The sequence below is a fragment of the Panthera tigris genome, chromosome A1 (assembly GCF_018350195.1).
Source record: "Panthera tigris isolate Pti1 chromosome A1, P.tigris_Pti1_mat1.1, whole genome shotgun sequence".
Classification (NCBI taxonomy): domain Eukaryota; kingdom Metazoa; phylum Chordata; class Mammalia; order Carnivora; family Felidae; genus Panthera; species Panthera tigris.
In genome coordinates, this window is record NC_056660.1 from 21,731,254 (window position 1) to 21,754,913 (window position 23,660).

At 36.5% G+C, this 23,660-nt stretch overlaps 2 protein-coding genes across 11 annotated transcripts in view; one reads left to right on the forward strand and one right to left on the reverse strand.

The window, feature by feature from the left end:
- The window catches only part of SETDB2 (SET domain bifurcated histone lysine methyltransferase 2), an 89,255-nt gene extending 71,539 nt beyond the window's left edge, over window positions 1-17,716 (reverse strand). Inside the window, exons 1-6 of one of the 5 annotated variants that reach the window (XM_042966488.1) lie at window positions 17,535-17,716; window positions 17,032-17,177; window positions 15,757-15,852; window positions 9,462-9,826; window positions 2,819-2,944; window positions 1,788-1,853 (exon numbers count right to left, since the gene is read on the reverse strand). In XM_042966488.1, coding sequence (XP_042822422.1) covers window positions 1,788-1,853; window positions 2,819-2,944; window positions 9,462-9,477 — 208 coding nt within the window. In that variant the 5' untranslated portion in view covers window positions 9,478-9,826; window positions 15,757-15,852; window positions 17,032-17,177; window positions 17,535-17,716. Of the gene's footprint in view, window positions 1-1,787; window positions 1,854-2,818; window positions 2,945-9,461; window positions 9,827-15,756; window positions 15,853-17,031 lie in introns of all 5 variants that reach the window. The other 4 variants (XM_042966783.1, XM_042966599.1, XM_007097714.3 and 1 more) reach the window with 4 other exon arrangements.
- An 87-nt stretch (window positions 17,717-17,803) lies between these two features.
- Window positions 17,804-23,660, forward strand: part of CAB39L (calcium binding protein 39 like) — a 128,711-nt gene continuing 122,854 nt past the window's right edge. For 3 of the 6 annotated variants that reach the window (XM_042967235.1, XM_007097715.2, XM_007097716.2), the window contains exon 1: window positions 17,804-17,870. The gene's annotated coding sequence lies outside the window, so the exon portion shown is untranslated. Of the gene's footprint in view, window positions 17,871-17,993; window positions 18,317-23,660 lie in introns of those variants that run through there. The other 3 variants (XM_007097718.2, XM_042967409.1, XM_015544532.2) reach the window with 3 other exon arrangements.

A 23,660-nucleotide genomic window follows, 5' to 3' on the forward strand; every position in this document is an offset into this window, starting at 1 on the left:
ATAAATCATAAAAATCCATAGAATAGAATAAATGTATATAAACATAATTAAAAATAAAACTTACTGAAACATGGAGATTTTATTTATTTTGAGAGAGAGAGAGAACAAACCAGCAAGGAGGGGCAGAGAGAGATGGGGACAGAGAATCTGAAGCAGGCTCTGTGTTAACAGCAGAAAACCTGATGCGGGGCTTGAACTCAAGTACCATGAGATCATGACCTGAGCCAAAATCAGATGCTTAACCGACTAAGCCACCCAGGAGCCCCCAAACGTGGAGATTTTAAAATTAATCATCAGATATGGGAGGAAAGGGGAAATAATAACTCCTCTCAAGAAAACAGTACCCAATCCTTTGTTTGGGGACATAGCACATATTTACAGTTAGACACAAACAAAGAAAATAAAGGTAATCTGTGGTTTGGGACTCAAGTTGGATATGGGATACCTTGTTTTGACCTTAACATGAAGTCCTTTTGTCTTTCCCAGTTTCAATGTTTTTAGAAAGTTTTTAATCTTTGTTTTGCCAACAATGTCAATTACATAACTCCCCAATTCCTTACTTACAAATATTGCTCTATACCACTGGCAAATATATACTTTTGATAAATTCATTACATTTCAGAGGAACTATATAAAAATACAAAATTGTAATATTCAATATTTCTATTGATAAAATTATCACAAAAAAACCAAAACCCAATTTACTTTGTTAGTGAGAAATAAATTGTTTTAGAATTAGTTCCTCTTACCACCTCCTGCATTTAAAAGCCTCTTCTTGCAAAACTAGTGTGATCTCTCAAGTATGTTGATTCCAAGTGCTACTGAAAGATACTGAGTAAGGTTGTTTTCTTAAAGAAACTACTCTTGGGGCGCCTGGGTGGCTCAGTCTGTTAAGCGTCCGACTTCAGCTCAGGTCATGATCTTGCAGTTCATGAGTTCGAGCCCCGCGTCGGGCTCTGTGCTGACAGCTCAGAGCCTGGAGCCTGCTTCAGATTCTGTGTCTCCCTCTCTCTCTGACCCTCCCCCGTTCATGCTCTGTCTCTCTCTGTCTCAAAAATAAATAAACATAAAAAAAAAAAAAGAAACTACTCTTCTAAAACTATACATTAGCTACTGAAATTGAGAATACTTTTGAATAAGAAAAAGGTTTCTTTAAAATAGACTCATGATGCTAGGCTATATTTTCAGAGATTTAAAACCTTAAGACCCCAAATTATGTAAGTTAAATTATAATTTGTTAATAATATTTAGCAGCATTAAAATCCAGTAAAGTACCTTCTCAATATTTTAGGAAATTTGAGATAGACTAAGACTTATAGGAGAGTGATTCTGATAAAACAACTTTTTAATTTTATATTCCTAGTTCTGGTACAGTATCTTTGATCAATTCCTCCGAAACCTAATTTGTTTAGAGTCTGCAAGACTAATGGTCTAATAATCTAGAAATAAAAAAATTTTACACTAACTTATCTATGCCAGAATATACCTTTCTAGTATTGTTTTTCACACAAGGTGGGTTTACAGTAGTCTGGGGTCTTAGAATTTTTTGAAGAAGAGATACATTTGTTCATTTCCTAAGAGGCTTAGAAGAGTGTGCATTTCCTATCGCTGGATGGGTAGGACTTTTTATTTAATAGGGACACTGATTTATATAATTTACCAGTATAGGTATTACATTTTATATTAAATTATCTTTAGGTAATCTCACATAATCTGAACTCAATTAAGCCTGCATCAAGTCAAGAAAATAACAGAATACTCAAAATTGGGATTATTAATGCACATACCCTTTATCAATGTTGAATTGTTACTTATGGTTGCTTCATTCACTAGAATCATTGCTTGGATGTATTCTGTTAAGGAAAGGAAAAATGCATGAAAACCAGCAGCAGCAGCATCATTTTCATTGTGCCAGCTACTGTGCTAAATAATTTATGTACTTTATCTTAATCTTCATTAACTCCTCTGAGAGATTCTTATGATTACCTGCATTAGAAACAGAAATTGAAGCTTAGGAGTTAAACTATTTATTCCAGGTCATTCAGCTAGGAGTTGTTAGAACTGGATTCAAAACTAGATATATCTGACTCATGAAGGAATGAGAAGGAACATTAAAATGAAAAACAGTGCTACTGTTTGGACAAGCAAACAAAAGATTAATGTCATAAAAACATCCACAAAGTATTAAGAAGAGTCCAAATGAAAATTTGCTTGAATATCTTATGTCCTGAAGGAAAGAAGTAAATTTCTACCTAAAAGTCTTCTGTTCTACAACCAACCAGGGTTGAAAACAAAGAAACAGAAAAAATACAAACTTGGCTGACAGAACTGACTGCTGAAATAGAAGGCAAGTTCTGATTAAAGCAGGCAAAATATCGTTACATGTACTTTCGCATTCTTAAAAAACATTAGGTGTCTCTGAGTAATGGGGTGGTGGATAATTTTTGTTATATTTTTCTATTGGTACTAAACGTTGTACAATGAGCAGATATTACTTTTGCAATACCCATCACCCCTCAAAAAGAGATATAAAGAGAAAGCAAAGATAAAATCTGGGGAAAACAAGGGAGCCTGACAGAAAAAGAGATAAACTCAGTAGCTAACATTCAAAGTAATCATTTTCACCCACTTTTACAAAATGTCTATGGCATATGGCAAAAGCATGTTTTTGTCGAAGCAGAGTACAAACACACACAAAGCAAACAGAACTGATAGGCTCTTAGATAACAAAAGAAACATAGTGGAAACAGCACTGTATTATACTGCCAGTGGGTAACATTTAACATTAAATGTATTAAAAGTTTTTTGTGCTTCATACCTTTATTTGTGGCAGACCCATCTTTAATCTTTTGTTTCAGTGATTGTAACACATTTTGCACTTGTTCAAAGATGGAGTCCACTTTTCCATCATCTTCCAGCTCCATCCAGAAAGTTTTTGCATCACCTATAATAAAAGTGAATAGCTTAAGAGCTCAATAAAAATAGACTGTAATTTCCCCAAGGCATATGTTATAGAGAATCCACGTGGTTTCTAAATAACGTCAAGATTTAATTGGTCTATTTTTTTCCTTGAGGAAAAAGATTTTTATCACTGTTTCTTTATAAAGAATAGCAAAGAATATGACCTAAATATCTTACTCATTTCTGCTAACATAAAAATATGTTGAAAACTTTAATGGTACTATTTCTGGTGTCCCTGGAAAACAGAAGGAATGGCTTCATTCTAGGCTGGTGGTAGATGTATGTATAAGCATTTTAAAAGTTTCAGGGATATAACCTCCACTGAGTATGGAAATGGTTTTAGAATGAAACATCTCAAGAATTGGTGAAGTAACTAAATGTCTAACAATAACGTTTTTAAATGTCTTTTATAATTTTTAAATAATTATATGAAGCCAAAATAATGTTTATACTTTTTATAGATAGCTATATAGATGAACCAATATTTCATATGCCCAGCAAATGAACACCTTAGTCATAAATTCTTAGAGAGAGGTGCCTGGCTGGCTCAGTTGGTAGAGCATGCAACTCTTGATCATGGGGTTGTGAGTTCAAGCTGCATGTTGGGGGTAGAGTTTATATAAAAAAAAAAATTTCCTAGAGGAAATAATTCTTTGAAAGCTGAACACAGAAATATGAGAAATACAATTAAACTGGCAAAAGCCAAATCTCACACCCACACCACGTTTAAAAGTAACAAAAATACCTAAAATGTTAAAATTTATTTGTTAAAATGTTAAATGTAAAAACATATGAAATGTTCAAAATTAACAGGGCCTTAAAGAACAGAGAGACATGATTATTGCACTTTAGAAAGGTCACTTGAGAAGCCATTAGGAGGATTAATAAGCAGAGAGCCTAGTAAGCTTACAAAAAATATATTTTCCTTAATAAAAATTAAACCTACATCTCTAGGTTCAGCAGTGGGGTGAGAAGAGTCATAAAGGCTTAGGCCTCATAGTCCCAAATCTCCCTGGCAAAGTCACCTTACCCAAAGGGGATCTCTGGCTAATTAGGGATGCTGCCACCATCGCAGTCTCAGAAGGGGTGTTGTTTCCCTGTTGACACTTTGGCCTGATGCCTCCAAGACCAAGCCTACTTTTAACTCCCCATAGGACAGCTGAGACAAGATTTTAAACAAATGCAATGTGAGAGGACACAAAGGATGAAGAAAGAGGTATTAGAGGCAGGAGAAGCCATGCCATGGAGAGCCTTTCACTTGAGTTTTATACAAAAGCCTATGGGAGCCACTCAAAAGGTTTAAGCATCTTATATGTGATTAGTTTCTTAAAAGGTCACTCAGGTGGCAGGGAAAAGAGGGAAGAGTCAAGAGTGATTTCTAAGTTTTTGACTTGGGCAACCATATGCACAGTAATAGTATTCATTGAGATAGGGAATAAAGACAGAAGACAAGTGAGAAATTTAAGTAGGGCAAGTACACTGGGTATACAGGCTCCAGAGTAAGATCTGGTCCAGTTATACAAATTCTGGAGTAAATGGTACACAAATGCTTGAGTAGATGTAATTAAGGACAATGTATACAATGAGGAGTGGTTTTTTTTTTTAATGTTTACTTATATTTGAGAGAGACAGAGAGACAGAACATGAGTGGGGGAGGGGCAGAGAGAGAGGGAGACACAGAATCCGAAGCAGGCTGCAGGCTCTGAGTTGTCAGGACAGAGCCTGACATGGGGCTCAAACCCACAAACCGTGAGATCATGACCTGAGCTGAAGTCAGACGCTTAACTGACTGAGCCACCCAGGCGCCCAGAGAAGAGGATTTTCTATATATAAGGCATAAGTATAAGAAAAAAGAATCAGGGAGATCAAGAAGGAGCAAGCAGGTGGAAGGAAAACCCAGGAGAATAGCATATCAGGAGTCAGTGGAAGAACAGAAGTGGTGATTAACAATCTGGGCTTTGGAGTTCAGATGCATTTGTGTTTGAATCCCAGTACTAGCAGCCATTAAGCTGTGTGACCACATCTATAAAATGGGAATAGTGATAGCATCTAGCTCACGGAGTTGATGTGCAGATAAGCATGTGGCCTTTATCGAGAAATTACTGTAATTTAACAGGGGACATAAGCACAAGAAATTAATCTCCACTTGTGGAACTTTAGATATCATTTAGCTAAGAGGGAAAAGTATCTTGTGAAGGACCTTCCCAGAATCCTTAAAATCATTTTTTCACTGAGAGATCACCAACAAAAATCACTGCTTTTAGACAAAACTATTCATGAAAGCACTTAATTGGTTGTTACTATGTTTCTTTTCATGAATGAGTTAATACTCCACACTAGGGATTTATCTTTATCTGAGGTGGACATCTAGACGGAAAGGATTTTGAAAGATACTTAGAAATAGCTTCTAGTAGCATTATAATCTTCTGGAATCATCTACAACTCTCACCTGGCCTGAGAAAGCCAGCAGCATCACTGCTTAGTGATGTTGAAAAGACCACAATTAGGATTCATCTGAATTTGTTTTCCAGTGACTATCATTTAAAACTGTGTTCAAAATGTCAATTCAGGATACCAAGTTATTCTGATAGGAAATACTTAAAACAAATTATCTGAAAAGTGAACAGGGTAAATTATTAGTTTTAGAACGGATTAATGGACACTGGAAATAGAATTTAAGAAAATAAAGCCAATCAGAAAATACTGAAACTGTCTGCTTGTATAATAAACGAAAGTAATTTAGAAATTCATATTTATTTATTCTGGGTTTTTGATATTGTTCTTTATGGTATCATTATTTCATATGGCTAGTTTTAATTCTCATTTAAATGGTTCTTATTCCTCATGTCTTCCCTCTTGATCATTTTTGTCTTCTCAGTATGGGAATTTTTAACCACAGTAATATTAAGAAAAAAAAAGGTAACTGATTTATCTGAAAAATGAGATTAACAGATCCAGTTAATAACTTTTTTGAAGAGGCTAAATGAATATCACATGGAGAAATAATTGAGTCATTTCATTTCAACTGTATGCCATCTAGATGTTTACCACAATGTAAATAATTTTGGTTTCTTGCTCCTTTTCTTTGTACTGTATGTATGTTTGAGATTATAATCTAATACTGTAAATATTTCAGTATATTGCACTAGAAAACACTTACGAGAAATAAATCCTTGAATTGAAAATCAAATCAGTATACTAATATTGCTACTTGCCTGTAGAAATGAAGAATACCATCTCATTATTCTACTGTTGTCCTAACTTGCTCCCTTAGCTACATATGACTATTGCAGGGACATAATCACTAAGTGGGAAGTATAGTTGCTTTGGAAAGAAGAAAGACAAATTATATACTTACATTATATTGTGTCTCTCAATCTCCCTTGACATACACTGTCTATGTAAAAAGGCAATACTCAAGAATCACAGCTAGATGAGTTATTTGCTAGACACCTGTTTTTGGAGTACTAACGAAGTACACTGATAATAGGATATATATATATATATATATATATATATATATATATATATACATACACACACACATACATATATATATATCCATCCCTACACACACACACACACACACACACACACACACACACACACACACACACACACACATATATATATATATATATATATATATATATATCCCTGGAGGTGCTTCAGGGCATTGGTCTAGAGGATCTCTATGATGTCTCTGAGTCCGTGATTAGCAAAGTGTGATCTATGAGCCCTTGGGGTCCCCAAATCCTTTCAGAGAATATGCTAGGTCAAATTATTTTAATAGTAATACTAAGACATTATTTGCTCTTGGTTGGCCGCTTAACCGACTGAGCTACCCAGGCACCTCTGCAAGTACACTTTTTAATTTAGAGATTTTTAAGTATCTTGTAGATGAAGTGCATACACTTACCCATTCTTTTTCAGACACTTCATGGCTTAAATTTTAGAGTCAGTTTAGAGTTCCCCATACTGGCGTTTTCTTTTCTTTCCTTTTTTTTTTTTAAGTTTATTTGTTTTGAGAGAAAGAAGGGTGCAAGCATGGGAGGGGCAGAGAGAGAGAGAGAGAGGGAGAGAGAGAATCCCAAGCATGCTTCGTGCCATCGGCATGAGCTTGAAGCGGGGCTGGACCTCATGAACCCTGAGATCATGACCTGAGCCGAAACCAAGAGATGACACTTAACTGACTGAGCCACCCGAGCACCCATGGAGCTTTATTTTCAAGTTGTGTTGAATATGTATATGAATTTTTATAACGTTGGCATTATTCCATTGAATCTTACAGTTAATCTTATTGTATCTATTTATTGATATAGAATATTTACTTATATATTCTACAATGCTTTTCAATGGAGTTTTAAAGGATTTAAGGAGTTGGGGCACCTGCGTGGCCCAGCCAGTTGAGCATCTGCCTTCAGCTCAGGTCATGATCTCATGGTCTGTGGGTTCAAGCCCCATGTTAGGCTCTGTGTTGACAGCTCAGAGCCCAGAGCCTGCTTTGGATTCTGTGTCTCCCTCTCTCTCTGCCCCTCCCCTGCTCCCACTCTGTCTCTATCAAAAATGAATAGATGTTAAAAATTTAATGAATAAAAAAAAGACATTATTTGCTCTCTTTTTTTTTCTAGAATGACTTTAACTGATGGTACAAAAGCATTGGTGAGTAAAAGTCAGTATGTCTTAGCATGAATCAAGGGGATGGCACCAAGCTACCAGCAAATTTTCTAGTATAGTACCAGTATATTTTTCACCATCAATTTCACTTAAGAATATCCTTAATAAAGCAATATAAATGGTTACCACAGTACAATGGCTGTCTCAAGCAAAAGCACTAGTGAGACTGTTTGAATTACAGGCCAAACCAGCTAATTTTTTTCATGGAAAACTATTTTTACTTAAAAGTACTAATAAAAATTATAGTATTTTTAGACTTGGGTGTTTAACACACATTTTCTTGAAAAAAAAAAAAAAAAAAAAAGTGAGCCTACCAGCTGAAGTTCAATATTGACAGCATTTGTTGCTAATGATAAAATTCACACTACCAAGTTAAAATTGGAAATTTGTAAACTTTACATGTGCCCTGGTAAGCCTGATAGCTTCTCAATAATTAATCACTTTTCAAGGAAATGGGTAGCAATATTAACAAATGTGATTTTTTTAATATTGTATGATGAAATGTGTCAATATCTGGAAAATCTGCATGATTCATTGAACCAATATTTTCCAAGTGGCCAATGCATATTATAAAATCATAAAACACCTATTCAATGTGCAATAGATTTTCTGTAACAGAGTGTTAAAAAACTCACAGATATGTGTTCAAATTTCACACTACAACTGACCTGGAAGGAGTAACTACTTGTTGAGTTTTATAGTTGTATCCAAAAAAAAGTCCACAATTAGCTGAAAGGCTATTAATACTCTTCCTTTTTTCAACTTTTTGTCTGTGTGAAGCTTCATTTTCTTTATACATTTCAACCAAAGCAACATATCACAATAGACTGAATGCAGAAGTACCTGTGACTCTATACTGATATAAATAAATGACTGAATAAATACATAAATGGGAGAAAGGAGCTAAATCTCCCTTGGAGAAGAATTCCAAATAATTAATGTAGATATTCCATTCTCAAAGATGGGGAGCATAATCCCCATTCCTTGAATATGAACTATATATGGGGATTTCCTATCAAAAGTACAGCAGGGAAGCAAAGGGAGAGAAAAAAGTAATTTACAGTGGAGAAACATAACACTATGTCTGACATAACACTATGTCAGCCAGGTGATCAAGCTCAGTATCAATGAGAGAGAAAGGATGTTGATATCATGTACTCTTGGCATAATGTGGTAAAAATGGCACTTTACCACTATGGTCTTCTTCCCAAAACTCGTAACCCCAGTCTAATCATGAGAAAAATAAATAAAACAATAATTCCAATAGAGGGGTATCCTACAAAATACTTAGATACAAAATACTACAAAATAAAAAACAAGTCTGAGCAACTGTTATATCTAAGAGGGCCCTATGGAGATATGACAAGTAAATACAATGTGGGATACTGGAACAGAAAAAGACATCAAGTAAGAACTAAGGAAATATGAATAAACTATGGACCTCAGTTAATAATAATGGTTCATTAATTGTAACAAATGTACCAGACAAAAATAAGATGTTAATCATCAGTAAAAGTGGATATAGAAGATATGGGAACTTTCTGTACTATCCTCTCAATTTTTCTTTAAAAAGTAAATCTAAAAGTGTTCTAAAAAGTAAAGAATAATTTTACAAAAGTACATTAAAGAACTGACTTAGCTTTACAGATACACAATTAATTATCGACTATCAAAATGTTGGCTACATGAGAATAAGTCCTAAATTCCTTCAAATGTAGAACCGTCACTTGCAGTGAAAAACCTTGAAAATTCCACAATTTGGCTAAATTAAGTAGTCTACATACTTTTAAACATAACGTTTAACAATGGTTTTCCAAACGTACCATTTTTTTCTCCCATCTTTTGGTGTTGTTTATAAACAAAAGTCTTCAAAATTAACTTTATCACTGGACTGAAATCACTTTGATAGGAGAATATAACTGGAATCCAACTGTGGTATCTATGAAATTTGTAGTTCTCAGAGAAAACACATCATTATGGCATTCTAAGCCCAATGTTCTTGGATACTTGAATTTTCAAATGTAACTGTGGTTGAAGAAACTTTGAAAAATGACCGCTAGTCCAACCTGATGACAAGTCCATGCAATTTCATCAAGCAAGTATTTATAGTCATATCAGATCATTGACAATATCTTTTTTAAAAACAAAAACCAACTCCATCTTTTGGTCCATGGATGCATGAAACATTCTGTAAAGAAAACAACAAAGATTGGTATATATTTGTAAAGAATAAAATATATATAAGAAAAAAAAGACTTATAACAATGCCTGTATCTTTTAAAATAGCATAAACTATTATAGAAACAAGAATACATATTAACTGGAAATATGTGTAAAATATCAAAATTATGAAATTACAGAGAAATTAAGTATCACCCATATTTAAAATACTGTCAGTTAACATAAACTATCCCCATTTTTTTACTTAACTTTTAACTTTTTTTTTAATGTTTATTTATTATTGAGAGACAGAGAGACAGAGCATAAGCATGGGAGGGGCAGAGACAGGAGACAGGAGACAGGAGAATCAGAAGCAGGCTCCAGGCTCTGAGCTGTCAGCACAGAGCCCGACACAGGGCTTGAACTCATAAACCATGAGATTGTGACTGGAGCCAAAGTCGGACACTTAACCAACTGAGCCACCCAGGTGCCCCATTTACTTTTTTAACTCTTTAAATTTTTAATAAATACTTTATAAAAACTTTTAAAATGGGGATAACAGCGCTAATTACCTCAAAGGCATGTTGTGAGGATAAGAGTTACTTAGAATGGTGCCTGGCACATACAAAGGACTCAATAAACACTAGCAATTATTATTATTCTTTCAGTATATATACTTTAAAAATAAATTTTGGATTTTAGTGTATACAATTTCTTAATAACCTTCTACTGGTAACATATCTTGCACTTTTCCCCCTCGTTAATATTTTTCTATAATATGACTTTTAAGTGGCTGTATAATGTACTTTGGTCAATAAACCACATATTATAGTACACTCAAAACTTTTAGTAATTAAATTTTAATAAATTATTAATTAGTACTGTAAATAAACCTCTATATTGGGGATTTAGATTATTTCCATTTTTTCAAAATGATAAATGCTGGAATATACTTTATGCATATCTCTGATTATTTCCTCAAGGAATACACTTAGAGATGGAACTAATAGGTCAAAAAGCGATCAATAATTCTCAGTCTCAAGATATTAATCAACATATGATAAATTCTGTTCCCACTCCCACACCAAACCCAAATGTCAGATTTTTTAAAATTAAAAAAGATAGTCATGCTAAAGACAAAGAGGGAATTTTCTATGGACCAAGTCTGTGAGACCTCCCTAGGGAAAAGAAACAGATGGGAAGCTGAAGAGATAATGCCAACCACCATCGTAACACAGCAAATCCTCTCAGAGAAGATGAATGCACAACTCAGAGTCATCAAATACCCAAGGAAAGCTACACCATCAAAAAGAGACTTAACCAGCCCACCGAAAGATGGGCTTATCGTCAAGAGGAAAACAGAGCATCCTGAAAATAATTTTAAAACAAATGCTATTAAGGCACCTGGGTGACTCAGTTTGTTAAGCATCATGATCTCATGGCTTGGGAGTTTGAACCCCACTTCGGGTTCTGTGCAAACAGCTAAGAGCTTGGAGCCTGCTTCAGATTCTGTCTTGGTGTCTCTGTCTCTGTCTCTGTCTCTGTCTGTCTCTTTTTCTCAAAAATAAACATTAAAGGGGCACCTGGGAGGCTCAGTAAGTCAGTTGAGCGTCTGACTTCAGCTCAGGTCATGATCTCATAGTTCTTGAGTTAAAGCCCTGCATCTGGCTCTGTGCTGACAGCTCAGAGCCTAGAGCCTGGAGCCTGCTTCGGATTCTGTGTCTCCCTCTCTCACTGCCCTTCCCCTGCTCACACTCTTTCTCTCTCAAAAATAAACACAAGGGGCGCCTGGGTGGCGCAGTCAGTTAAGCGTCCGACTTCAGCCAGGTCACGATCTCGCGGTCCGTGAGTTCGAGCCCCGCGTCAGGCTCTGGCCTGATGGCTCGGAGCCTGGAGCCTGTTTCCGATTCTGTGTCTCCCTCTCTCTCTGCCCCTCCCCCGTTCATGCTCTGTCTCTCTCTGTCCCAAAAAAAATAAATAAAAAACGTTGAAAAAAAAAAAATTAAAAAAAAAAAAAACAAAAAACAAACACAAAACAACTTTTTAAAAAATGTTAAAAAAATTAAATGTTATTGCATTTAACGTCCTCAAAGAGCTAAAGAAGGAAATCTCATCCATGAAATAACACAATTTTGAAAAATAACCAATTAGGTATCTTGGATATAAAAATAGTTGTTGAATAAACTCAATAGATAATTGAATAACAGCATAAACTCAGATGAAGAGCCAGTAGTAAGCTGGAAGACTGAGTTGAGTAATTCACTCAGAACGCAGAGGAAATAAGAGGAATAAAACAGAGAGAATGAAGAAAAGGCAATAATGACCAAGAATTTCTCAAAAGTGGAAAACATATAAGCTCACTAAGGGTCCAGTGGGTACCAAGCAGGATAAAATACACACTACTAGACAAACTGTGGATAAACTTTGAAATATCAAGAATAAAGACAAAGTCTTAGAAGCTTCCAGAAAATCTAGATTATCTAAAAGAAACACATATCATACTGGTAATCAGACTTCTTACCAGAAATGTCAGAGGCAGTAAGTTAAGGCAAAATAAGTCTGAGCCCAGAATGCCATTTCACCCAAGCTATACTTCAACAGAGAAGGTTAAAAAAAGAGACTTTTATAGACATTAAAAAAGCCAAATAGAGACTCTCTGAAAGAAATAAAGAAGTACCATAGTTGATTAAAAAAACTAACCTACACTGAGGTCTAAGAAGCAATAATTAGCAAATGACTAAAACACATTAATGCTAAAGACAGATTAAAAATGGGTTTTAATAATAAGTGAAACAAAAATGATAGAAATAGCCATAGGAAGTTGTATTCTTTTATAGAAGGGGGGTGGGAGGGATCACTGCAAAAGTAGAGAAAGTAAAGTAGAAGCATGTCAAGTTCTTCTTCATAGGGAGAATATTAATACTAATTAAATTTGGATCTTGTTAGGAAAATATAAATTTAAGAACTATGCTGAAAATATAAAGGTAATATATATTTATTTTTTTTAAATAAATTCAAGATGGGTCAAAGAATTTAAATAAAAACATTTTTTAATGTTTATTTACTTTTGAGAGTGTGCGCGCGTGTGTGAGTGTGTGTGTGTGTGTGTGTGTGTGTGTGTGTGTAAGCAGGGCAGGGGCAGACAGAGAGGGAGACACAGAATTTGAAGCAGGCTTCAGGCTCTGAGCTGGCAGCACAGAGCCCAATGCGGGGCTCGAACTCACAAACTGCAAGATCATGACCTGAGTCTAAGTTGGACGCTCAACTGACTGAGCCACCCAGGCACCCCTAGAGGTAATAATATATTTTAAAAAACATGTAGAACATAGAAAACTTGGGGCCAACCTCAATTAGAAAATGGAAATGGGAGGGGCGCCTGGGTGGCTCAGTTGGTTGAGCATCCAACTTCAGCTCAGGTCATGATCTCATGATTCATGGGTTTGAGCCCCACGTTGGTCTCTGTGCTGACAGCTCAGAGCCTGGAGCCTGTTTCAGATTCTGTGTCTCCTTCTCTCTCTGCCCCTTCCTGGCTCTCCCTCTCTCAAAAATAGACAAACATTAAAAAAAAAAAAAAAAAAAAAAAAAAAAAAAAGAAATGGAGGGGCACCTGGGTGGCTCAGTTGGTTAAGTGTCTGACTTCAGCTCGGGTCATGATCTCCCAGTTTGTGGGTTCGAGTCCCACATCTGGCTCTGTGCAAATAGCTCAGAGCCTGGAGCCTGCTTCAGATTCTGTGTCTCCCTCTCTCTCCTCCTCCCCCACTCACACGCGCTCTCTCAAAAATAAACATTAAAAAAAATTTTTTTAAATAGAAATGGAAAAATAAGATATAAAAGATACAAAGAGAAGTACGGTAAATAAGAGGACAAGAAAAAGGCCAAATTGTTAATCACAAAAAAGGTGACTGTGTTAATCTTACTTACTAAAGGACTCTCAAACTGGATTGCAAGCAAAGCCTAGTTATGATATTTTAAAATAAGAGACCCACTTAAATTACACAAAATGTCATCAAAAGCTTGAAATAACACTATGTGAAAAAAGATATACCAGCAAATTTAAGAAATATTAGTATCAAACAAAATAGAATTTAATATGAAAACCAATAGAAGAGACAAAGAGAAATATTTTACACTGACAGAACAATTCACATGTGTATCTAACTGAAATTACTGACTTAATACCAAATAGGCTCAAGAAGCAGAAATCCCAGTTAGAGGCAAAAGTATAAAAAAGCTAAAACAACAGTGAAAGATCTTACCAGAGCTACACACCACGTATTTCCACCTCATCCCCATTATACCAGGTCTGTTAAGTTTTATAGATGTATTCTACAAAACTTTCAAGGAATGAATAATTTCTATCATATACAAACTGTTCCAGGGCAGGAAATATATGGGAAGCCACTTAACTTTTTTTTTTTTTAACATTAGTATAACCTTGGCATGTAAGAAATTCAAGGTCAAAAGCACTTAGAGGTATAGAAGCAAATATAGTTAAGTAAAAATATACCCAGTAAAGTATATTACCAAAATAAAATTTATCCTAGGAATACCTAAAAAGTTTAACATTGGAAAGTTTATCAATGTAAATTCCTACATTATCATATGAATGGAAAAACCAACATCTGAGATGCAGAAAACAAAACAATTCAATGAAAGTCAGCAACTATTCTGGAGGCTGGGAGATGGGGGACTCTTAGCAAACTACAAATAAAAGAGAACTTCTTTAGGCCGATAAATACTCTCTACTAAAACCTAGCAAGGAACATCATACTTAATGATGAAACCTTAGAAGCATTTTTATTAAAGTTAGGCACAAGGATGAGGACACTTGCCACCACTGCTCTTATTCACTATTGTACTGATGTCTGTGACAAATGCATAAGATAAAAAAACACCTAAAGATTTTAAAGGAAAACAAGACCTACCTGTAGAATAAACAAAAACAAAATAAAGTTAAAAGACAAGGAAAGAGCTGAGAGAAAAGACTTGTAATCTATTTTAACAATAGTAACAAAAAGGGTACAGAGCCAGAAACATTGAAGAAAATTTTATTTATTTTTTTAATGTTATTTATTTTTGAGAGAGAGAGAGAGAGAGAGAGTGTGAGAAGGCAAGTGGCAGAGAGAGAGGGAGACAGAATCCAAAGCAGGCTCCAGGCCCTGAGCTGGTCAGCACAGAGCCTGACGCAGGGCTCAAGCTCATGAACCGTGAGATCATGACCTGAGCCAAAGTCGGAAGCTTGGCCGACTGAGCCACTCAGGTGCTCTGACACCGAAGAAATTTTTAAAAATTGTATAGGATACATGGTATCTAGGACACATAAAAAACTCTTTAAACCATTAAGAAAAAGATGACTCAACAGAAAAATGGGTAATTTTTAAAATAAATTATAGAAATTTACATAAATTATAGGTTAATAAACATGAATAGATACTGCAACCTTACTTAGTAATCAGAAAATGAAAACTTTTTTTAAAAAATGACTATTAATTTCACCCATCACATGGACAAAAAGAAGACAGTATCTCGTGTTGTTCTAAAAAAAATTTTTTTTAATGTTTATTTTTGAGAGAGAGTGAGAAAAAGAGATGGACAGAGTATGACCAGGGAAGGGGCAGAGAGAAAGAACAGAATCAGAAGCAGGCTCCAGGTTCTGAGCTGTCATCAGCACAGAGCCTGATGAGGGCCTCGAACCCACGAACCCTGAGATCATGACCTTAGCAGAAGTCAGACACTCAACCGACTGAGCCACCCAGGTACCCCATCGTGTTGGTCTAGACTGTAGGAAAATTGAACTTTCAAAACCTTTTTTGGGATGTGTAAATTAGTAGAGGTATTTTGAAGAAAAATTTGTCAAGACCAATTAAAATTAAAAATGTTCATAACTTAAAACGAAGCAATCCCACTTTTAGGTATATATCCTTGAGAAATAGCACATGTACACAAGATAATACATACCAGGATTTCCCTGCAGCATTGTCTATAAGGTGAAAAACTGGGAACAACCAATGTCCATCAAAAAGAGAATGGCAAATAAAATGTGCTATATAGTACCTATCAAACAAGATATGACTTAATATAAAAAAACCAGTAAGAGACAAAAATAAATATTTTACATTAACAGAACAATTCAGCCATACACTAAAACACTACCCAGCATGCATAAAAAATGAGGCATAAATTATAAGCTATAAATAACGTGTATAGACTTCAAAAACACTGTCAAATGAATAAAGCTACAAAATGATAGAGTATGCCACTATCACCATTTTTGAAAAACTACAAATGCATACATGAACGTATAGAGAATATTAAGTATAAAAAAAGACTTGAAGGTTCTGCACCAAAGTGTTTAGTATGGGGTAGTGAAGGGAAACTCAGGGATTGTGCTATCTGTAAGGTTCTAATTTTGCAAAAGGAGAATGTTAATAGTGTACTTAATGTAAAACTTAAGTATTAAAAGTCCGTTTTACAGGCTTTTGGAGCACACGGCCAAACTCCTCTCTAAAAAGGTTCTACCAACTCCTATTTCCACCTACAGTACACAAGCAGACTAATAGTTTTTTAAAGAAAAGCTCTCACCGCTGTTGTTCATACCTTGTGAAATTTTAAAAATTACTGAACAGTAAAGCCTGTTTAGTGAAGAAAATTTGCAAAATATAGAACATAAAGAAGAAAAGTTAAATCACTCTATTTCGCTTCAACTTATGGTTGCCTTGGTTTTGAAAAACAGGCTGTTTATGAAACTGTGACCATTTCTTCTCTATTTCTCATTTCTTAATTACGATGACAGTAATAAAGTTTATTGAGTATAAACCATGTGTCAGGCACACTTCTACATACTTGACTTAATAATCTGCATAACAATCAGGAGAGAAAACCAGCATGCACGTTTTTGAAGAGGATGCTAAAGTGTGTCACACGGTGACAGCGACAAAAAATAAGGAACCGGGCAGGATGATTTCAGAGCCTGTTTTTTTTTGTTTGTTTGTTTGTTTGTTTGATTATTCCACTCTACCTTTTGGAAGTTACCTCTTGGCCTCATACAGAACTCACTGCAGGTTTCCACATAATGAGGAGCACAGTTCATTAGCCACTGTTCCTTATTTTACTTAATGGGTAATTACTTATTGGGTTGTGGTTGATGAGAGTCAGGTGCCTTTAGGATCCGATCTCAATTACGTGATCTTGGACAAATGATTTCTACTTATTTAGGGCTCGTGTAAGTCTTACCTGTGAAATGGGTCAGTGGTTAAACCTTCATATTCTGCTTCTGGATTTTATACTGCAGTCCATTTTTCTGCAGTCCCTTTTACAGCCTCTGGTTCCCAGCTGCTTAGGAGTCACCTCACATTAAGGTGTGCACTCGGAGACAGAAACTGAAATGGGGGTTGAGAACTCAAAATGCCCGCGGTCCCTCCTACAGCCTGGGACTGCAGGTGGGTAAAAGAAAAAAGGAGGTTGCAAGGGCTGGGGTCCACTCGGCCGAGGGTTCCGCCGCGTTCCCAGGTCTCAGGCCAAAGGAGCTGTCAGGGGGCCACCCAAGGCCGTGCCTCGGCTCCACTGGCTCCACTGCTTTATTCCGCCCGCCAGACCTGAAGGCTGCGCTGGGCCCGCTCCGTTGGCGAGGCTGGGTTTCCCCGCGGGTCGGGCTCTTCGCCGACTCCACGCCACCAAATCCCACGACCCCAGATGCTCCCAAGCCAGGAAGTACTTCACCATTTACTAGACCTCACCTCTGCAACAACTGTCCCGCCTCGCCTCAGGCGGGGAAGGAGGACCGCCCAATCTCTTTCGTCCAGGCCTTCCTAACGCTAATCCTAAAAGGGAGGAGCCGTTCACCGAAAGCTCCCCCTACTCGGCCAGGAGCCCATTGGTTGGACACCCTACTGGGTCCACACCTCTGAGGATCCGCGCGCTTATCGCCGGCAGCGCGGCGGCGCCGAATCGCGCCGCCTCCCGATTGGCTGTCAGTGCTCTCGGCTTGTCTCGCGCTCTCTGGCTGGGCCAATGGGGATATCTGCAGTCGAGAGGCCAGCATCGTTGGAGTGGTGGCGCAGCTGTTTCCTCCGGTAGGTGTTCCGCTGCCATCTTGTGTGTGGCTAGGACTGGGCTTCTTGGAGGTTGGACACTTACTTAGCGGCTCCAGGTGTGGAGGGGTCCTGAGGGAGCAATGGAGGCGAAGAGGGGTCGGAGGGAATACACCTGGTGCCTTCCTCACTTACCTGAAAGGGAGAGGTTTTCTTGGGCTGAGTCTCAGCCCTGGCTAGAGAGAGTGATGAATGGTGGTTCTGGTGGGGCGGGGGAGATCCCAAGCTTTGGTTTCTTCGTCATTGTGAGGGCTCTGCTGCCTTAACACTGATTCCTTGGGTGCCAGAGAGCTACACCCATGATCTTTGTCTCGGAAGACTGACCATCAACTCTCCTAAGGAGGTTGTCTGATGGATTGATTCAGAAAGGAAGAAGGCTGGTTATTAATAGAAGGGGAAAGAGGGAGATGCCTCACCGCTACCCTCAGGTTAGCAAGAGACATCTTTATTGTCTGTCGTTTGCGAGGAAGTGACTGCTAAAGTGTTGGTTCTTGTCATTAGTTACCCTCTGACTAAGGCCATCCTTTGGTAATAGTAGGCATCTAGTTCTGCGTTTGGGCAGTTTTATATATTGGTATGCAGCCAGCATTCCTGCAGTGGTCTTTTTTTTTTTAAATCTAGAAAGTGGTGGTGTTTATAGAAACAGTGGAAGTGAGGGAAGAACTTTGGCAAATCTTTGTTTCGCTGGTTACGATCTGTTGAAGCTTTAGGAATTTCTTGGTCTGCCTTGACTTGCTTGGTTGCTTTGTCAGGGACAAGGAGGCGTTTGTAAGGAAAAGCACCTTCTGAGCTCTTTATGGGGTGGGAGGAAGAAAAGAATTACCTCCTTTTCCTGATCTTTTTTTTTTTTTTTTTTAATCGAAGTAGAAAGCACGCATTAGCTTTCATTTTGGAGGAAAATTTATCAGATCTGAAAACCTAGCCGATAAAAGGCTAATATTTTTGATGAGAAGTTTTGACATGCATTAGACCAAAGCAGAGATACTTGCCTTATTGCCTTGGGTTTAGTTTTCCAGTTACCCAAGGTTAACTGATGACTCAACCTAGTCAACAGCAGTAAAACAATTGAATGATTAAAAACTAATTTTCTTTTTAAGATAATGCTTTTTAAATCTTAAGAAGCCTAAGTTTCAAGAGTTCAATAATTTAGTGTTGAGTTGATGGCTAAGGTACTTGTTAATACCAGCTATCATAAAGTAACTAAGAAAGATCAGTGGCTAAAAAACGTAAAGAGCACATAATGGCAGCTCAGTACTTGTTTGCTGAAATTTTTGTATAGCATTCTCATGTAATAGCATCTGGTATATGTTCAGAAGTATAATTGTTGAATGAATAAATAAAATAATGCAGTAATTGGAAGGTGTGGACATACATTTCTTTTTAGCCTAACTGAAAAATAATTTTTTAACCTGCTTTCTAGAATACTTGATTGTCAGTTCTCTGAACTAAATTTATTTGTTGCTTCCAGTTTATGCATACAAATAATGTTATGGAGAGGTTCATAATCCTTTTTTGTGAGGTCTTTTTATGAAATCTTAATTCAGAGAAATTAGAAATGAAGATGAGCCCTTAAGTAATAATGCTTTATTTGCCATTTTTTTTTGAAAGCAGTTTCAGTAAATGAATACCAAACTTACCAGTGCTTTAGATCTCTTCTGCTTAAGAATTTCTAGTTTCTTTTTACCACTGCTTAAAGTCAAAATACTGCACCTGTAAGTTTACTTTATTGCTTGATATGTTCTGTAATTTTTAAATAATAAACTAGGTAAGTATGAGATTTTTCTTTGAAGAATACAGTTCTCTAAATTTCGTAATGTATAATTTGAAGATCCTTACAGATTTTTCTAAATAGTACTTTTGCATGAACAATGCTAAGTGATTTTAAGTACAAGTGATTTAACTTCCATTGGTATGTTAAGGATTATTTTTCGGGGCGCCTGGGTGGCTCAGTCGTCCGACTTCGGCTCAGGTCATGTCTTGCAGTTTGTGAGTTCCAGCCCTACGTTGGGCACTGTGCTGACAGCTCAGAGCCTGGAGCTTGCTTCGGATTCTGTGTCTCCCCCTCTTTCTGCCCCTCCCATGGTCATGCTCATGCTCTGTCTCTCTCTCGATAATAAATAAACATTAAAATTTTTTTTAAAAAAGGATTTTCATTGCAATCTCATAATATATATATACATATATATATACAAGTGCAGATTTTTTTCCCCATTATCAATTGATGCATGCTGTTTAATTAGAAAAAATGTAGTAACACCTTTGAAATGAATATGGTATTTTGTGGCAGAATATAGAGTAAATCTACTTATCTTCATAAAAAATCAATAAAAACTGCTCTCAACCTGTTTGGAGTTATTGCATTTGATATTTTAGAAATCTAAATGATTTTATTAGTGAAGTTTTTGGGGTGTAAGCACTTTTAAATAAAAATAACATTTAAAATATGATAGATTTTTCCACCTCATTAACTTAAAAACCAAATTTGCATGTAAGTCATCTCTGTTTAAAATTATTTTTGAAGTACTACTTGAAATACCTTTTTATGCTTTGCAGTAATTTTGATCATACAAATGTTACTTTGGGGGAACATTTTGAGATTAATTTTCAGAAATATTTCTATATTCCTCATTAATTGGTGCATTTTGCCATCACTTTTCTAGTCTTTAACAAAATGGTTCATTATGGGGATAAATGTGACTAAAAATAAAAAATGATTTAAAACCGTATGAAGATCAAAATCACCATTGAAGTCTGTGGTGTTCTGTTAATCAATGAAATGATTGAATGCCTGAGTCATGAGGATGACCGTTAACTACAAAAAATGCTTGCGAGATAAAACATGTGGGACATTCAGATTATTTCATTTAAAGAGAAAATGTTTCTTTTTAAAAGGAAATATTTGAAGTATTATATATTTAGCCTTTTTTAAAAGAAATTGAAAAACTATAATTTTGCCTTTACTATGACTTCTCCCTTTGTAATAATCTCATTTGTTTTTGCTGTTTAAACTATAATTTTTGTGGGGGCACCTGGGTGGCTCAGTCGGTTGAGCGCCCAACTTCAGCTCAGGTCATGATCCCACGGTTTGTGAGTTCGAGCCCTGCGTCAGGCTCTTTGCTGATGGCTCAGAGCCTGGAGCCTGCTTCGGATTCTGTGTCTCCCTCCCTCTCTGCCCCTCCCCCACTTGGGCTCTGTCTCTGTCTCTCAAAAATAAATAAATGTAAAAAAATAAAAATAAATAAAAAACTATAATTTTTGTGCAGATAAGCCATAATTCTATGTCAAATTCTGTTCTTTTACGCTCTTAGCACTCATTTCTCATAGATTTTTGGACAGCTAGATCTACTCAACTTGTATGCAACTCAACATCTTTTATGTTTCCTATCTTGATTAATGGTGTAGTTATCTTCTGAGTGGATCAGATTTAAAACTTCAAATTCTTGGGGCACCTGGGTGGCTCAGTCAGTTAAGTGTCCGACTTTGGCTCAGGTCACGATCTCACAGTTTGTGGGTTCAAGCCCCACGTCGGGCTCTGTGCTGACAGCTCAGAGCCTAAAGCCTGCTTTGGATTCTGTGTCTCCTCTGTCTCTGTCCCCCCCCGCCCCCCACATAAACATTAAATAAATAAATAAAACTTCAAATTCTTCCCTCTCCTCTTTGCCCAACTCTACAATCTGTAGCTTCAACCTCCAAAATCACTTTCCTCTTTTTTCTACTTTCATTGCCACTGCCTACTGTAGGTCCTCTTTTTCTTAACATTTTATATGCCACTGTATTTTTGACAAAGCCTTCACTTCTCAACTTGGAATTTGTATTAGTTAAGATGTACGTTTGTGACATTCTATATGTATGTACTGTGACAACCTAAAAAAATAATTGTGGCCCCTAAGTTTTTTAATAAAGTTATTTTATTTTAAAAAATTACAAATTTCTTTCATATCTAAAAAGATGAGCTAATTAGGTTGCTTTGGTGCAAAAAATTGTGGGGAGTCTCCAAGATCCTCCTGACCTGTTGCTCTGCCACTTCATCCTTCAGCTCCATCTTGTGGACCAAGATGGCTGCTTCACTTCCTGTCATTTTTATGCCACATACTTAGGTTAAAAGGCTGAAAGGTATAATGGTAGGAAACACAGAATATTTGCACATGGGGGTTGGAATAGGATTTTATCCTCTAATTTTTAAAAAGCTATATTGTCACAAATTTTTAAGTAACAATTTCAGTGAGAATGTCATGAACTTTTGATGATTCTGTTTGGTTCCTACAATTAGATTTGGGAGGAATAAGGTGTGTAGCTTGCGATCCTCAACTATCACTTGCAGACTTGGGGACTACTTTATACTTTCCTTTTCTCTGTAAAAACGGTTCTCACTGCCTTCAATTAACCTTTGAAAGTAATGGATGCCTAGCTCAACTTCCTCTTTGGAATATAGACAGGTTTAATTTAATCACAACCTCTTCTTGCCCTGTACTCAAAGTCTTCGTTCAAGCATGTTTTATATTACCTTGTTTCTCACAGGCTGTGACAAACAAAATAATTCCTTGGAAAGCAAGACTTGTTCCTGAGTCATGAACAAGTTTGCATGCAGTTGTTATTGGATGCATGTCTGCTCATTTGAAGTATATTTCATATTTCAAATAGGATAAAAAATTGGATGGGAAGGTCCATGGTGGGCCAAGCTTGCTTTACATGTCAAGTAGGATCTATACCTTTGGAGGATGTACTGGTCTCTTACCAATCAACAAATAAGAACATCAATACCCTGACAAAAGGAGCAAAAGACATGAACTCATGATCACAAAATAACAAGCACAGATGGCTTACGTGAAAAATATTTATCTTGTAATTAGGGAAATAAATACTTACGTAAGCAATTTGTAGGGCACCTGGGTAGCTCAGTTACGTGTCTGACTCTTGGTTTCTGCTCAGGTCATGATCTCGCAGTTTGAGTTCGAACCCCACATCTGGCTCTGTGCTGACAGTGCAGAGTCTGCTTGGGAGTCTCTCTCTCCCTCTCTCTCTGCCCCTCCCCTACTCACCCTCTCTCTCAAATAAATAAACTTTAAAAAAATTTAACAAGCAGTTTGTCAGAACGCATTGAGACAAAACTATATATGCTCTGACCCTTTGTAAGGAAACTTCTATGGAAATGGAGATGGGGTCAGAGCTTTACGAACACAGTGTAACTGTATTTGGGAATAACTGGAGGTAAGGAATAACTAATGGTAGAAGAATGGCTTTATAAATTATTACACATTCATCATGGTAGACTATATTTCAGCTTGTTAAAAGTATTTTCAAAAGGTGTTTAATGATACAGGGTACTTAATGATGTTGGAGAAAAGTCACCATTTTGTGTTAAATGAGAAAAGTATAGAATAGTAATTGAGGAAATGAAATGAGATACCACTATGCAGCCCATATAGAATGGCCAAAAAAAAAAAGGAAGGAAGGAAAAAAAATAGCAAGTGCTGGCAAGGATGCAAGGCAACAGGATTCAAATCTTGCTGGTGGGACTGCAAATACCAGTCATTTGGAAGACAGTTTGGCAGTTTTTAGAAAATCAAACACGCCTTTATTATGAGACCTGGCAATCTCACTTCTAGGTTGAAGTCATCTAATTTCTGAGTTCTTTTTATTTTTGATTTGTTGGGTTCTTTCAAAGGTGTCATCTTTTCCTTAATGTAATGTTATATGGCTCATTTTTATTATTTTTTTTTCTTATAACAGTATGTATTTATAGCATAGTCAGTTTCCCTGTGTATTTATGTT